We start from the raw sequence: 16,450 nt of genomic DNA on the forward strand, positions 1-16,450 counted from the left end.
TACCATCACACGTAATTCCTCAGGAATGCCCTTTTAGAACTATTTTCCTTATTTTCTGCCCCACTCTGTGATGTCCCTCAGTGCTTTTTATCTTCTCCTCCTCCCTGAATATTCTCCCAGACATGAGAATTATTTCTGTATATCAATACATTAAATTATTGGTTATAATACTATTATATTAGTTATAACACTGTTATATAGTTATAACATTATTATATTGGTTATAACACTGTTATATTAGTTATAACACTATTATATTACTATTATATTAGTTATAACACTATTATATTAGTTATAAGACTATTATATTAGTTATAACATTATTATATTAGTTATAACACTATTATATTAGTTATAAGACTATTATATTAGTTATAAGACTATTATATTAGTTATAACACTGTTATATTAGTTATAACATTATTATATTGGTTATAACACTATTATATGAGTTATAACACTATTATATTAGTTATAACACTGTTATATTAGTTATAACACTATTATATTACTATTATATTAGTTATAACACTATTATATTAGTTATAACATTATTATATTAGTTATAACATTATTATATTGGTTATAACACTATTATATTAGTTATAACACCATTATATTAGTTATAACACTGTTATATTAGTTATAACACCATTATATTAGTTATAACACTGTTATATTAGTTATAACACTATTATATGAGTTATAACACTATCATATTAGTTATTACTTACACACTAGAAATTATTTATTAAACTGCTTTCCTTGCACTGAATTCAGACAGTTTATCCTGCACACCCACAAGATTTTCACTCTCGTGGCTGTGCCTCCAGTGGAGTCATTTCCTCTCAGCCTGGTTTGGGTCCAGTATTTTCCTCCTGAAAATGAGGCTGCTCTTTCCTGTGCAGGTGAGATCCATGGGAAGAGCAGGACAATGAGCTCGGGCTCCGGGAGCAGCGACAGTTCCGCCCCCAGCCGCAAACACAGGCGGGGCAGGCGCCGCTCCAGAGCTCGCTGCGACTCTCTGGACACGGACCCGCAGGCTCTGTCAGCCCTGGGGCGCTTCCAAACCCTGCCCCTGGAGCTCTTCCACATGGTATTGAATTATCTCTCAGGTGAGAACATCATCAGAAAGGTTTTTACCTCAATATCGGGAAATTTCTGTGATTTTTTTTTCATTTGTAAAGCCATCATTATTTAAAATATTTTAGCTGGTTAAAGTCACTTGATGTGACTTTACCCTTCAGCTTTCAGCTGGTTAAAGTCATTTAATGTGACTTATCCTTTAGCTGTTAGTTGGTTAAAGTCATTTAATGTGACTTATCCTTTAGCTCTTAGTTGGTTAAAGTAATTTTGTGTGACTTATCCTTCAGCTTTCAGCTGGTTAAAGTCATTTCATGTAGCTTATTCTCTGAAATTTAAGCTTTTATGTATGAAAAAACCCAACTGGAAGTTGAAGGGATTTAAACCAAAGATCTCCAACTCTCAGCATTCCATGGAGGTTTTGAGGTAGCTTAAAATGCCTTTCATAGAGTCATAGAATGGATTGGGTTGGAAGAGACCTCTGAGATCATCAAGTCCAGCTCTTGATCCAACCCCACTGTGATCACCAGCCCAGGGCACAGATTGGAAAAGACCTTCAAGATCATCAAGTCCAACCCTTGATCCAACCCCACTGTGATCACCAGCCCAGGGCACTCTGTGCCCTGGGCTGGTGATCACAGTGGGGTTGGATCAAGACATGGTGGTTTCTCACTCAGTGCCACATCCATAGAATGGATTGGGTTGGAAAAGCCCTCTGAGACCATCAAGTCCAACCCTTGGTCCAACTCCAGTCCCTTTACCAGATCATGGCACTCAGTGCCACGGCCAAGCTCAGTTGAAAATCCTCCAGGGATGGGGAATCCACCCCCTCCCTGGGCAGCCCATTCCAATCCCTGAGCACTCTCTCTGCAAAGAATTTCTTTCTGATCTCCAACCTAAACCTCCCCTGGCAGAGCTTAAGGCCATGTCCTCTTGTGTCCCAGGTGCCTGGGAGAAGAGACCAACCCCCACCTGGCTACAACCTCCTGTCAGGGAGTTGTAGAGAGTGATGAGCTCTGCCCTGAGTCTCCTCTTCTCCAGGCTGAACTCCCCCAGCTCCCTCAGTCTCTCCCCACAGGGCTTGTGCTCCAGTCCCCTCACCAGCATTGTCATAGAATCACAGAATGGATTGGGTTGGAAAAGACCTCTGAGATCATCAAGTCCAGCTCTTGATCCAACCCCACTGTGATCACTCTGGCACTCTGTGCCCTGGGCTGGTGATCACAGTAGGGTTGGATCAAGACATGGTGGTTTCTCACTCAGTGCCACATCCATAGAATGGATTGGGTTGGAAAAGCCCTCTGAGACCATCAAGTCCAACCCTTGGTCCAACTCCAGTCCCTTTACCAGATCATGGCACTCAGTGCCACGGCCAAGCTCAGTTTAAAACCCTCCAGGGATGGGGAATCCACCCCCTTAAAACTATCTTAGTGTTTTCTTTTTAAAATGAAGGCTGAAACCTTGTCATTCTTTCCTTGTAAAAAAGTAATAAAAATAAAGATTAGATTATTTAGCAGTGCCCTGGGCTTTGTTTTTGCAGTGAGGGACATCAGCCTGCTGAGCATGGCATCCAAAGCCATCAACCAGCGCCTCTCCCACTACATCTCGGCCCCGTCGGGAGCCCGCAGGCTCCTCCTGCAGGATTTCCACGCCCTGGAGCTTCCCGGCGGGAGAGAGGGAACCTCCCTCTTGGAGCACTACAAATCTCTGGGTGAGAACAGAATTCCCTGGAAAACTTATTCCTGTTTAAAGCATTAACAATAAAACTCTTGAACTCTCTGCGCAGCCACATCACCCACCGCAGCCCCACCAGCTGGAAGGAGGAGTTGCTGAAATCCTTCCAAACCCTCCTAGTTGTGGAAAAAAATAATGTCTGTCCTGCCTCCCGGGGGTTTATTTTTCCCCTGTGAAGTGGCAGAGGTCGGTTCCCATCTGTAGGTGTTCCCAAATTTAGCGTTTTGGACCCCACCGCTGGGAAGGGCAGCGGGAATCAGAACTCCCAGGCCCAGCCAGCCAAAGGAATTTGGCTGCTCAGCCCCCTCCGGGCATCCCTTTGGAGCAGCTCACATTCCTCAGCCTGGGAAATGCAGCCACAGGACTTAAACCCAGCCTAGTTCTGGAGTGGCCAGCACCAGTTGCCCAGCCCAGCCTAATCCTGCAGTGACCAGCACCAGTTGCCCAGCCCAGCCTAATCCTGCAGTGACCAGCACCAGTTGCCCAGCCCAGCCTAACTCTGCAGTGACCAGCACCAGTTGCCCAGCCCAGCCTAATCCTGCAGTGACCAGCACCAGTTGCCCAGCCCAGCCTAATCCTGCAGTGACCAGCACCTTTGCCCTTTGTGACACAGTTGCTGGTTTTTTAGACACATGAGTCCTAATTCATTCTGCTTTGTTCTGTCAGAGAAGGAAATGACAATGAAACATCATTTGGTCCATCTTTGCTCTTCCCTGTCTGATAAAATGTGTATTTGACAGAGAAATCAAGTGATGCCATGAGGAAATCCAGAATTAGAAATATGGCTTGAACTTCAGATATTAAATAAAAACATTTCAGACATTAAATTGTACAAGGTAAAGGAAAGCTGTTAAACTCTTAGGCCAAAAATAAGCAAACCATGGAGGTTTTGAGGTATCTTAAAATGCCTTTTAAAAATAATCTTCATGTTTTCTTTTTAAAATGAAGCCTGAAACATCATAGCCCTTAAAAAAGAAATAAAAATTAGCTTGAGCTTTGCAGTAGCCTCACAGAAAATGGCAACTTCTGCTTTCAGTGTAGGTGTGACCCACCCCTGCAGCAAACCACAGCATATTATAAATATCATTGGCCATGTCTGTGTCCCAGTGGGAGGTGCAGGGGAATGGTTTTGTTAAGGTCAGCTGCAAAATCAATATTTACTTTGCAGCAGGAAAAACTGGAGTCCAAAAGGACCTTCTGCTCAAAGGCTTTTTAGTGCACCTGGTTTTCCCCAGCCCTGTGGCTCCAGCCTGAGGAGCAGCCACACTGTCCCAACAGCTGCTCCTCAGGGAATTCTCTCCAAAGGCTGCTCTAGTCAATGAAAAATTGACTTGTCTGAGCTCGGGGTCATGTCTGAGACTGATGAATAAATTATGGCTGTGGTGCAGGAATGCTGACACACTTCTGAAGGAGGAAAGAGCCAATTGAAACCCACAGTCAATTCATAAAGTGCTTTCTGACCTTGGAAAAATGATGTGTTTTTAGGAGGCAAAGTTCAGGGGGAAAAGTTTTTTCTTTTTTTTCTTTTTTCCCCTCCAAAAACTTCATGCTTTTCTGTGGATTTCTTGATTAATTAACAACCAATACATATATTTTATCCTGGTGAGAGGTTTTGGGTTCAGGCTGTTAACCCAGGTTCTGTCAGGGATGTGGAAGAAATCCTGCTCAGCATCCAACTATTCCCCCCAATAATGAACTCCAGACTCACACCCCAAGCACACAATCCCTGTCCTGTACAGGAAGATAAATTTCTCTCTTAGCAAAGTTTTACATTAGCACAGCTCAGAATATTTGCTTTTTAGAGCACGTGGCTCTCCTGAAAAAATGTAGGAAGTTTGGCTTTCCATGATGTAAGGGGAAAACCAGCATTCCACAGGGTCCTGTGAGCTGAGCTGCAACGAGTTACCATTTCTTTCCAGTGCTTTTCCCAGCTGTAACTCCCAACCCAATGCAGTGATTTTAATGGAGCTCCAACTGTGAGTAACAGGGGCTTTAAACAACACAAACAAGTTGTGCTGCAGGAAGCCCATATGATCCCTGAAAACATTCCTTTGGGAAGAGATGTCCCTGCTGTTCCCAATCCAAGCACATATTAGGGCTTTGTGCTCACCTTGGAGTGGGTTTTCCTCCCTGGAGGGTGTCCCAGGCAGTGTGGATGCTGGAGCCAGCCCAGCAGTGCATGTGCTGTGTGAGGTTACTCAGAGCTGTGTGAGTTCACTCCCAGTTGTGCCTCTCTCCCCCTCTGGCCCAGGGCTGCTGCTCAAGAGGTGCACGTTGCTGCTGCCCACCAGGGACAGGCTCAAGTATGTCCACAAGGTGCTCTCAGAAGTAAGTCCACCTTCCCTTCCCTTCCCTTCCCTTCCCTTCCCTTCCCTTCCCTTCCCTTCCCTTCCCTTCCCTTCCCTTCCCTTCCCTTCCCTTCCCTTCCCTTCCCTTCCCTTCCCTTCCCTTCCCTTCCCTTCCCTTCCCTTCCCTTCCCTTCCCTTCCCTTCCCTTCCCTTCCCTTCCCTTCCCTTCCCTTCCCTTCCCTTCCCTTCCCTTCCCTTCCCTTCCCTTCCCTTCCCTTCCCTTCCCTTCCCTTCCCTTCCCTTCCCTTCCCTTCCCTTCCCTTCCCTTCCCTTCCCTTCCCTTCCCTTCCCTTCCCTTCCCTTCCCTTCCCTTCCCTTCCCTTCCCTTCCCTTCCCTTCCCTTCCCTTCCCTTCCCTTCCCTTCCCTTCCCTTCCCTTCCCTTCCCTTCCCTTCCCTTCCCTGGTGTTTGCACTTGCAGGTTTCCTGTTTCAAGCTGAGTGGTTGTTCCAGTCCTCTGCATTGCCTGGGGTTGAAGTGCTATGGGGTGCTTTTACAGGTACAGTGTCCTCCTGTAAGATGAGGCAAGTGCTACAAATATAAAAGAAAATCAAGGTATTTTCTAAATTAATCTGTGTTTTGCAAGATTTTTTAAAGCTCTTCTGGGGGTGTGGGGGGATGGTGTTTATTCACACAGTTCTCTGAATTTCCTTTCTGCTGGTGGAAGTTGCTGATTTGACTCTGGAGAATTCCTTGGCCTGGATTTCACTCCCAACCAGTCAGGATTTTGATTAGCAATTTGTTATCTAAGAAGACAAGGTAGAAGGGCAGCATTTCATTGCACAGCTTCAAATTCAGGAGCAGAGATGATGTGTTTTCAAAGGGAATGGCTGGATACATCATAGGCCAGAACAGTTCTGTTCACTTGTGGAAACTTGGAATTAATTTTAGAAAAATTAAAAATATAAAATCTAAAAAAACCAAACAAACAGATGACTATTTGTGCTGGGACATTTGTCTTTGGAGCAAATTTCTGTGTGAACTTTCCCACATAAGGTTCAAAAATCTTGGAACAGCATTGGCAGCTTTGGATTCTGGGAGGCAGAAGCACAAACCTGTGCCATGACAGCACCCAAGGCAGGGGCACTGCAGGGTTGTATTTATGTGCTCTGAGGGCTGGCATTGGGACCTAAATCTCTGCCCAATCCACTCATCTGCACCCCTTTCCTTTGCCACCCTCAGATCCTGACAGCAGGCTGGGATGAGCTCGAGTGCCACCGGGTGTTCAACTTCCTCTGGGAGCTGAGCAGTTTAGCCAGGAAAGTGCAGACAGTGGTCAGCAGCAAAGCAGGTAATCACAGCAGCCAAGAGGCTGAAATGTCAAACTGTGCCAGCACAGAGAGGGCAGGGAGTGGGTCCTGAGTGCTGCAAACATGATGTGTGTGGAATTGAGAGGGTTTAGCTGAGCTCAGCCTTGGTTCTTGACTCTCATGTGTGTTCTCTTGGCCCTCTGGGCAGCCTAAAGTGAGCACTTGGCCTTCACACCAATGAACTCAGCAATTTCCCTTCACCAAACCCACTGATTAGTGCTTTTCTCTCTGTCCTGTAGTGAAGAGAGTTGTCTTGAGAAGCCTTTAGTGTTTCTGTGTTATTCCATTATCCATCCAAAGCACAAGTTTTGTCCCTACATCAACAGTAACATGAGTCTGAGCCTTTCCTGCTGCCCACCAGTGAAACCAATGGGAAAGGAACCAGTTTAGAGACAGAAAGATGCAGTAAAAAGTGAGGCCTCCCATTTCTGGACCCCAGCACTGACATGGCACACACCTCCCAAGAAATGCTCCCATGGCCCAGCACAGAACAGGGAATTCCCATGGAAAACCTTATCCACAGCCATCCCACACTTCCTCCTATTGCCAAAAACCCACAGAGGGCCTTGCAGAGGGTGAATCCACAGATCCCATGGCCTGAATTAATTGGAGTGATGTGTCTAAAGAGCCAAATTCGGGCAGAACAGCCGAAGATTTCACTGAATTACCTTAACACCTTTTGGGCAGCTTGACGAGAATCCCTTTCTCCTGCTATGAAAAGGTTCTCACAGCACTGCCTGGGGCTCAGAGGTCTCCATATCCCTGCAGGCAGTGCCAGGAAGCTGGAGGTGAGGATCAGGCTGTTCTGCAGGCGGGTGCTGCTCAACCACTGGAGCCAGCGCAGCGACGCCGCCTTTTGGCTGACGCGCATCCTCAAGCCCTGGCCCATCGTCAGCCAGGCCCGGCTGCTCTACATCATCTTCGGGCCTACGTCCTCCCTGGATGGTGAGTGCTGGGGCTCCTGGGCAGGCTCGGGGGCCCTGAGGGGGGGTTTCCTTGCAGGGTGCAGCAAAACCCCAAGATTGACTGCCTGGGGCTTGTGGGCAGGCTCTGAGTGGGAGGGTTCCCTGCAGGGTGAAACAAAACCCCAAGGTTGACTGGAGGGACTGGAGCACAGGCCCTATGGGGAGAGGCTGAGGGAGTTGGGGGTGTTCAGCCTGGAGAAGAGGAGGCTCAGAGGTGACCTCAGCACTGTCTGGAACTCCCTGAAGGGAAGTTCTGGCCAGGTGGGGGTTGGTCTCCTCCCAGGCACTCAGCAATAGGACAAGGGGGCACGATGGGCTCAAGCTCTGCCAGGGGAAATTGAAGTTGGAGATGAGAAAGAAATTCTTTGCAGAGAGAGTGCTCAGGGATTGGAATGGGCTGCCCAGAGAGGGGGTGGATTCTCCATCCCTGGAGGTTTTTCAGCTGAGCTTGGCCGTGGCACTGAGTGCCATGATCTGGTAAAGGGACTGGAGTTGGACCAAGGGTTGGACTTGATGATCTTGGAGGTCTTTTCCAACCCAATCCATTCTGTGATTCTGTGGATGTGGCACTGAGTGAGAAACCACCATGTCTTGATCCACCATGTCTTGATCCAACCCTACTGTGATCACCAGCCCAGGGCACAGAGTGCCCTGGGCTGGTGATCACAGTGGGGTTGGATCAAGGGTTGGACTTGATGATCTTGGAGGTCTTTTCCAACCCAATCCATTCTATGATTCTGTGATTCTATGACTGCCTGGGGCTCATGGGCAGACTCTGGGGCCCTGAGCAGGAGGGTTCCCTGCAGGGTGCAGCAAAACACCAAGATTTATGCAAAGAAAATAGATTAAAACCAAAGAATAAAAGTTACAATTCAAGTGAAGAAATTGACACCTCTGTTCCTCTCTTCCCCCTGCTTGCCCAAATCCACCTCAAGCATCCAATTCCCTGAAGGAAAATGTGTTTTCCCTTGAAGGAAAATGTGTTTTCCCCTGAAGGAAAATGTGTTTTCTCACTTCATTATTAAACTTGGGTTTCTTTAAATTTGATTCACTCTGCAACTCCCACTGCCCCTGATAAAATGACAGATGGAAAATAATCTGGCTGTCACAAAGCCTGAGCTGGGTTACCTGGATTCCCCTCCTCTGCTCTAAGGCTCAGTTTAGCAACTCCCTGCTTGAAAATACATCACTCAGTAGTGGTTGTGATTAATCTGTTGCTCAGGATACGTGGTGTGGCAGAAAATGATAGAAAGACCAACAGATGAGACCAGTCTGATGGGTTTAGCTGAAGCAATTAAGCTGCTGTATGGCACAGAAGCCAGAGAGTGGACAGCAGATGATGTTATCAGTCTTGTGGATGAGCTGTCAGGTGTGTGTTTGCCTTTATCATCAATCCCTGGATTATTTATTTTGCTCACATCCTCCAAATCCAGCCCCAAGAGTGTTTCACACTCCTGGCTGGAAAGGGGCTGCAAAAGTCCCCACAGGAGCCATGGCTTGACTGGAAAAGTCACCACACTGGGAATGGAGGCAGTAGCTGGGATGAGAGAATCCCAGTGCCACATTCAGGCTGCCTTTCCCCGTGGAGAAACCCTTTAAGTTTCCATGCAGGCCTTTGAAACTCAGATCTGGCCTTGAATAATTTGGGAAACATTGTCCAAGCTGCAAACATGATGTTTGTTTGAGCCAGAATCAGCAGCTACACTGACAGTGGCTTGGGGTGAGGTTGTACCACAAAGTTGGAGTGAAGAGCTCTGATTCCTGCTGGTAGGAATTGCCTGTACCACTTTGTTGCTCCTCTTTCTGTTCAAAGGTGACTAAAATCCTCTCTCTTCCACTACCAAGTGGTTCCCCAGGAGTGGCTCGTGGAGAACAACGCTCGGCTGCTCCTCCTGAGTGGGAACAACATTTGCTTCACTTTCCTGGCCAGTAAAGCTGTGAATGGCAGGGCTGTGGAGCTGGCCAGGCTCGTGGTCTACATAGTTTTGGTGAGTGTAACTGAACAGTCTCTTTAGCCCCAGGTTTGCTTTCTCAGATATGAAAAGTTTCCCCACCTACTCCTGCACACCAGGAGCAGGGCCAGCAAGAGGCTGGGTGCTCTTCCACCCTCTGCTCCCTGTCCAGCACATCCCTGGAAGCTGGCAGGTCTGTCCTTGAGGAGAAATACCACTGGCAGAAGGTTCAGAAGTCCCTCCATGCCAACCAGAACAACCCCTGTGTCCTCATGATCACCCCTGATTTTCCAGGCTGTGGCAGAATCAGTATTTAATGCTAAGCTTTGACCTTGCATCAGACTCATGGTGCATTTTTAACCTTTCCTGTGCCCTTCAGGTGTGTGAGAAGGACCTTTACTGCATGGACTGGGCAGTGAAAATGATGCAGAAGGTCTGCAAAGTTTTCAGCACTCCTTGGGAGAGAAACAACTTCCTGAAGTGCTTGGAGAATGCCTTTGCCCACATGCTCATGGACATGCTGCAGGCAGTGCTGGCTGGTAAGACTTGGCCTGTGGGCCTGGAGCAGCTCTTGGATCAGGAGCTGGAGCTGACCAGGGCACCAAGGAGCAGCCTGTCCTGCCCTCCCTCCCCAGGCAGAGCAGCACTGGGGAGCCTGAAGTGTGTTGGTAACATAAAATCATAGAATCCTTGAATCCCAGAAAGGTTTGGGTTGGAAGGACCTTAAAGCCCATCCATGGGCAGGGAAATCTTCCACTACTCCAGGTTGCTCCAAACCCTGTCCAAAAATTATCAATCAAGTGCCATAACTGGGAAGAAACATTTATTTTAACCTGTTTCTCTTGCTGGGGGATTCCTGGTGCCAGGGCTGGTGAATTCCTGGTGCCAGGGCTGGTGAAATCATCAGTGTTTTAATCCCCCCCCTGCTGGGGTGCTGGGCCCAGAGTCCCCTGGGACTGTCCCTCAACCTGCCCCAGGTGCTGCCTGTGCCCAGCCTGGCTCTGATGGAGCCTCAAGGAAACTGGAATGGGGAACACCCTGCTCAGCTCAGAGTTTGGTCTGAACTCCCAACTGTTCTTGTCTGTCTCAGGAATTGTGGGGAGAGTCTCCCCTGTTCCTTCCCAGCTGTCCTGGCATCAGGTGCAGGGCTGGGGATAACCCACAGCATGAAGCTGAAGGGAAGGGAAGCTGCTGCTTTGCTTTGCTCTGCTCTGCTGAGGGCACTGACCAAGGTTTTCCTGGGAAAATCACCTGCCTGGAATTATTCAGCTCCACTAATCCCATTCCATGGTTTCCTTGCAGGGAGGCACGATGAAGAGGACAGCAGCTTCCTGAATTTATTTCACCTTGTCAATGCACAAGCAAACTTCCATAAGGAAATCCTGTACATGGCCATGAGGAGCACCAGCAGCAGCACCACCTGAGTTTGGCAGATTCTTGCTTCTATTTTTTTTTTTTTGGTGAACATTTGCAAAGAAGTGTCCAATTATTTCTTAAATTCCCATTCCAGTAAGAGCTGGAGTGGGAGAAGTTGGGACCATCCAGTAAGAGCTGGAGTGGGAGAAGTTGGGACCATCCAGTAAGAGCTGGAGTGGCAGAATTTAGGAGCACCCATGTCAGCCCAGCTGAATGAGCTCAAGGAGGTTGTGGAGACTCCAAGCCTTTGCCATGGAGTTCCTTGTGCTCAGGAAGCAGCCTGGAGCCCCTCCCTTGGGAACACAAGCTGCATTCTTTTCCCACTGTGCATGTTTGCACACACAATAAAAGTGACATGGTTTCCATATTTGATGTGCAGGCACCAACTGAGGAATGTTATCTTAGTTCAGAACCCAAAACATTTTGATCTTTCAAATTTGTTTTCTCTTGGGAACCTGAGGAGAAAGAGATGGATGGGATTAGAGAAGCACAGCTGATTTCTCCAGCTTGCCAGGGTCTCTCTCACTGAGTCAGAGGTTCTGTGACAGGAATATCCCATGGTCTGTATGCTCAGCTATAGCAAGAGGTGATTCCTGAAGGCAGTTCAAGTGCTTTGACCAAGCAAAGCATTTTTTCCCCCTCAATCTCCAGGTTTTTGTAAAGCAGAAGAAACTTGGAATCTCTCCCCCTGCCCCAGGTAACAACTGTTGAAGTGTTTTGGTCTCCACAGGACTTTGCCAAGTGGAAGACACTCGTTACATGCACATTAAATTAGGTCAGTGGTTCATTAAATGTATAAATGTTTTCTACTTAGGCCTTTGATTTTCTGCCCTGTTGCCTTCAAAACAAAAGCGTGAGATGGTAATAAAAAGCACTTACTTTCTGTGGGCTCTTTACAACGTGGCTGTTTCCTTCAGGTAATTAAAGAGCCTCTTTCTCCACCTGAATAATCCCTTTCCAAATGTTTCAGCCTTCCTTCAGGAGCAGCTTTTGGCTGCAGGGAGCCACGTTTAGCTTTGAAAGCTGAAGTGGGAGCAATTTATCTCAGCTGATTCCACCAGTAACCTGCTGGAAGCAGCTCGGGAATGATTTGCTTGGAAGTTTGAGAGTTAAGAATTCTCCCCCGTTTGTTGAATACGCAATTCCAGGCAGGATTTGCGGAGGATCCTCCTCGCAGGTGCCGGTAGATGGCAGAGGTGAAACCTTCCCTGGGTTGGCAAACCCTTGGAACGCCGCTTTCCCTCGCTGTTTGAAGATGATATTTAGGAACACGCTGCAGCGACGCGTCATTTCTGAAGGGAGAGACATTCAAGCCTCTGGTTTCTACTCAGAGAACTGAACGTGTCCGGGCCGGTCCCTACGAACCCAAAACAGGAGGAGAAAACAGACCTGGAGCGAGCCCAGTGATGGGAAAACGCAGCCGGGGCGGAACGCTCCAGGTCCGCGGCTCTGCCTCCCTTTCTGGAGCTCGGGAATGGCTCCCGGGAAATAATGGGGATGGAAAGCAGAGGGATGGAGGAGCAGAGCCGGCCCGGGTTGTGCCCGCAGTGCCCCTCTGCCAGCCCCGGGTCATCTCCCGGGAAGGGGCCGCGGAGGGCAGGAATTCCAGCCCGGCACAAGGGATGCCTTTATGTGAGTGCAGCCACACAGGAAAAGGGAGTTCTTTGATTCCCAAGGGGGATGGAATGTCAGCGCTGCCGGCACGGGCAGCAGGTCCTGCGGGAAGGGAGGGAGGGCAGTTTGGTGTGACTGTTAATTATTGATGGCATTAGTAATTAGTAGCAACTGCTCTGGGTCCTGCATGAACAGCTCAGCCAGGGTTTGGCCTTAGTTTTTGCAACATTCCCAGCAAACAAGGGCTTTCCTTCCCATGGGATTGAAGTCAGACCCCTCTCAGTGATGTCTGGGATTGGAGAGCTGGACTTGATAATCCTTGTGGGTCCCCTCCAACTCAGCATATTCTGTGGTTCTGTTTTCCTTTCCCAAGTGTCCCAGTTTGGGCTGAACTCTGATGGGACTCCACCCTTGCAGCTCCTTTTCCAACATGCCCCTGGATCAGCTCTGCCAGTCAAACACCAAAGGGGGATCTGGGGGGTCCCCTGGCAGCACCAGAGGAGCTGGGATGGGGATGCTTCAGGAAACAGGGATTTTCCATCCTTCTGCTGCCCAATTGAGCAGATCAGACCTCCCAGGACCAGGAGCAGAATGTCAGTGTGGCCGGGCTGGGCCTTGGCTGCCTCCTGAGCCCCGAGCTCCTCACCCCCTGTGCCCCAGAGCTGTCCCTGCCCGCTGGGGCTGTTTGTCCCCTCCTGCCTCAGTCCCAGCCCTGTTCCCAGCCCTGTTCCCAGCCCTGTTCCCAGCCCTCAGCTGCTGGGCTGGCTCCCTTCCCCTTCCCGCAGGGAGAGGGGCGGGAGGCAGGGCCTGTTCCGCATTGCTGGAGGGTTTGTAAGGGGAGAGCAGGCTGGCAGGCAGAGAAAACGATCCTTCCTGCCTTCACACTCAGCTGAGTTTCCATTCCACGCATTCCTCCCTGCTCCTGCCCCCAGTGGCTGCAGATGTTGGCAGAGGCACCACCTCACGGTGGGGGTTACTGAGAAATTCCTCCCAGAGCATCTCAGGCTCCTGATTTCCAGCTGGATTTGGTGCCAGGGTGAGGGGCAGGAGCTCTGCACGGCATTTTCAGGAGCAAATCACCAGCTCTGGGTTTCCCCAGGGGTTTTACTAACAGGAAATGGCCAGCACTCAGCTGGCAGCACTGACCACAGCCAGCATTCCCAGGCTCTGAAATCCCTGGTTTTCCTGGAGACACCATCTCCTGAAAGCCACACCAGCTGATTGCAGCATATCCAGGCCCGCTGGGTCCTGTTCTCTGCCACCCAAGTTGTGTGGTGGTTTCCTGGTTAACTGAAGTGCCACAAGGAGCTTTTGCCATTGGGGACATTTCAGGTGTTGCTTAAAAAAATACATTTAACCCTGGGAGACATCAGGGACAAGGAAACTTTGCCTGGAGTAAGGACAGGGTTTCACTGAAGGGCTGGAAAAATCCTCCTGATGCCCCAAATGCCTCCCCAGGCCTCTCTAAGCAGGGGGAAATGAACCTCTGAAATGTTCTTTCCATCCCACAGACATTTCCATCGTGTTAAAAATGTTCCTTTTTCTATCCAAGACCTCCTGGAGCTTCCCAAAGACCTGGGTGAGGATTGGCACAGCCACCTGGGCAGGGAAGGGCCTGGCTGGGACCCATCTCACCCAAACAGGGACCCTCCCCAGGGGCTGCTGCTCCTGCTGGGGACACAGAGGGGTCTCAGCCCACTTTTCCAACCTCCCACCATTCCCAGGGCTCCTGGGATACCTTGGATCTCTGCACAGACAGTGGATTTGCCCTGGGAGTCACAGGCCTGCCACCCCCATGGGTGCAGGGGGTGCCATCCCAGCACTCACCAGCCACAGTGTCCCCTCTCCCGGGTCATTCCTCTTTATTCCATTGCCTTCCACAATTCTCCATCAAAAATAGAAGTGCTTTTCTAAAACGCAGCCCCGATGGCCACCCTGGGAAACGCTGATCCCGAGGGGACTCAGCACCCCCCAGGGTGGGCAGGACCCCTCCCATCCCACCGGGACACTGCGGGGACCACCGGGAGCCTCCAGGTCCCGCCGCGCTCCGCTCGCAGGGTCAGCGCCGCTCCAGAGGGATCCGGGGACACCGACCGGGCACGGGCTGTGAGAGAGAGAGAGGGGAGAGGGTGCTCTGAGCGGGGCTGGAGCTGAGGGACACGGGGATGGGGGGACAGGGGGACATGGGGATGGAGGGGACACGGGGATGGGGGGAAAGGGGATGGGACATGGGGACACGGGGATGGGGGACAGGGGGACATGGGGATGGAGGGGACACGGGGATGGGGGGACAGGGGGACATGGGGATGGAGGGGAAACGGGGATGGGGGGACAGGGGGACATGGGGATGGAGGGGACACGGGGATGGGGGGACAGGGGGACATGGGGATGGGGGGAAAGGGAATGGGACACGGGGACATGGGGACATGGGGATGGAGGGGACACGGGGATGGGGGGACAGGGGGTCATGGGGATGGAGGGGACACAGGGATGGGGGGAAAGGGGATGGGACATGGGGAAACGGGGATGGGGGGACAGGGGGACATGGGGATGGAGGGGACACGGGGATGGGGGGAAAGGGGATGGGACACGGGGACATGGGGACGGGGGGATGGGGGGACATGGGGAGATGGGGAAAGGGGGACGGAGGGGACATGGGGACAGGGGGGACATGGGGAGTTGGGGAAAGGGGGGACACAGGGAGATGGGGAAGGGGGGAAAGGTGGGACATGGGGAGATGGGGAAAGGTGGGATATGGGGAAAGGTGGGACATGGGGAGATGGTGAGGGGTGGGAGCAGCTCCGGGTGGGAGCACAAGGCGCAGGCAGAGCCCCCCTTCTCCCGGGGGACCCCCCCTTTGCGATGACACAGCCAGGATCCCTTCCTGCTGCTTGATTCCTCTCCCTCCTGGGAACAAAAGCCACACGGCAGCTTTTCCAAGTGGGAAGGGGCCCATAAACCCGGCGGGGAGGAACAGCAGCCGCACAATGGCCGGGCCGAGTGGCCTGATTTATCAACTCCCCTCCCCACCCCCCGTGCCCTCCTTCCAGCCCAAAGCCAAGGGCACTGACCCCAGAGTGAGCCCTCTCCCCCCTCCCCAGCACGGCCCTTCCCAGGAATTCCCGGCAGGAGCAGCCCCGCGGCTCACCTGGCTGAGCCTCGGCTTACGAGGCTGATGCTGAGCCGCATCTCCGCCGGCATCGCTCTCTCTACAGCATGTAAATGATGTAGGAGAGGATCACGAGGCCGATGATGGCAAAGAACATCAGGATGAAAATATCCAGCATGGTGAGGGAGGAGGTGCTGGGCCAGGGAGGAGGTTGGAAGGGGCTCCCTGGGGCTCAGACAGGGATCTGGGCTGCGGCTGCCGCGTCCTCCCCTCCAGCCCAGCCCGGCTCGCTCAGGGTGCGGAGCTGATGCCGGAGCTGATGGAGCCGCTTCCCAGAGGCAGGAGGGAGATAAAGGGATAAACTCGGGCGGGCAGCCCCGGCTCAGCCCAGCCCAGCCCAGCCCCGTGCCCGCCGCTGTCCCTGCCTGCGGGAGGGCTCTTCTTGCTCAGCCCCTGCTCCTTCCTTCCCAAACTGTGCCCAGCTCCTGGGGGTGCTCACAGACATGCGGCCCCCCCTTTGCAGCCGGGAACAGGCCCCTCCTGTGGAGAAAGAGGGAAAACCGGCCATGGCAAAGGCACATCAGGCCCACTCTGAGCTCACCTTCCAGCCCGGTGCTCCTGGGATGCCACCGCATCCTTTGCCTTCAGCATCACACACGGGGAGCTGCTTCATTTTCCGTTTTTTTTTTGGGTAGTGCTGTTGAAAAATAACATCCTTCTCCACACACCTTCCCGATTTTTTTTCCCCCCTCTGCTAAACACGTGGAGAGGTGGAATTCCCAGGGCTGGGCCAAGGAGCTGCATCCCAGGGTGATCCCAGCAGTGCCAGGAGAGCCACGGCAGGTGATGCCCCAGCCCGGGCAGCCTCCCCCAATCCCAACATCCCGCTGTGGCCCAGGGAGGCAGGAAAAGGGCTGGGAA

General features: G+C 51.1%; 1 protein-coding gene and 1 long non-coding RNA gene across 3 annotated transcripts; one reads left to right on the top strand and one right to left on the bottom strand.

Moving 5' to 3' along the window:
• The first annotated feature begins 934 nt into the window (after nucleotides 1–934).
• FBXO47 (F-box protein 47) lies at nucleotides 935–11,035 on the top strand. Its single transcript, XM_071577479.1, has 10 exons — nucleotides 935–1,115; nucleotides 2,624–2,794; nucleotides 5,069–5,145; nucleotides 5,585–5,662; nucleotides 6,346–6,454; nucleotides 7,242–7,418; nucleotides 8,661–8,807; nucleotides 9,284–9,426; nucleotides 9,770–9,929; nucleotides 10,693–11,035. The coding sequence occupies exons 1-10, from the start codon at nucleotides 935–937 to the stop codon at nucleotides 10,812–10,814; spliced, it is 1,365 nt and encodes a 454-aa protein (XP_071433580.1). The 3' UTR covers nucleotides 10,815–11,035.
• A 3,230-nt stretch (nucleotides 11,036–14,265) lies between these two features.
• Nucleotides 14,266–16,403, bottom strand: LOC139682874 (uncharacterized). 2 transcript variants are annotated; one of them, XR_011699686.1, is made up of 3 exons: nucleotides 16,258–16,403; nucleotides 15,569–16,069; nucleotides 14,266–14,524 (listed from the first exon to the last, which is right to left on the bottom strand). It is a non-coding gene; the product is annotated as an uncharacterized lncRNA (long non-coding RNA). The 2 variants fall into 2 exon arrangements; XR_011699687.1 differs by having other exon boundaries at nucleotides 15,569–15,857; nucleotides 16,131–16,403.
• Between the last annotated feature and the right edge of the window lie 47 nt (nucleotides 16,404–16,450).

This window comes from Pithys albifrons, chromosome 25 (genome assembly GCF_047495875.1).
Source record: "Pithys albifrons albifrons isolate INPA30051 chromosome 25, PitAlb_v1, whole genome shotgun sequence".
Lineage (NCBI taxonomy): Eukaryota > Metazoa > Chordata > Aves > Passeriformes > Thamnophilidae > Pithys > Pithys albifrons.

What these genes read in the sequence shown, in the direction of transcription:
- FBXO47 (XM_071577479.1), top strand. Translation starts at nt 935, where the DNA reads ATGAGCTCGGGCTCCGGGAGCAGCGACAGTTCCGCCCCCAGCCGCAAA. An exon ending in GGTATTGAATTATCTCTCAG is followed by an intron (nt 1,116 to 2,623) that starts GTGAGAACATCA and finishes TTGTTTTTGCAG; the next exon opens with TGAGGGACATCAGCCTGCTG. An exon ending in AGTGGTCAGCAGCAAAGCAG is followed by an intron (nt 6,455 to 7,241) that starts GTAATCACAGCA and finishes ATATCCCTGCAG; the next exon opens with GCAGTGCCAGGAAGCTGGAG.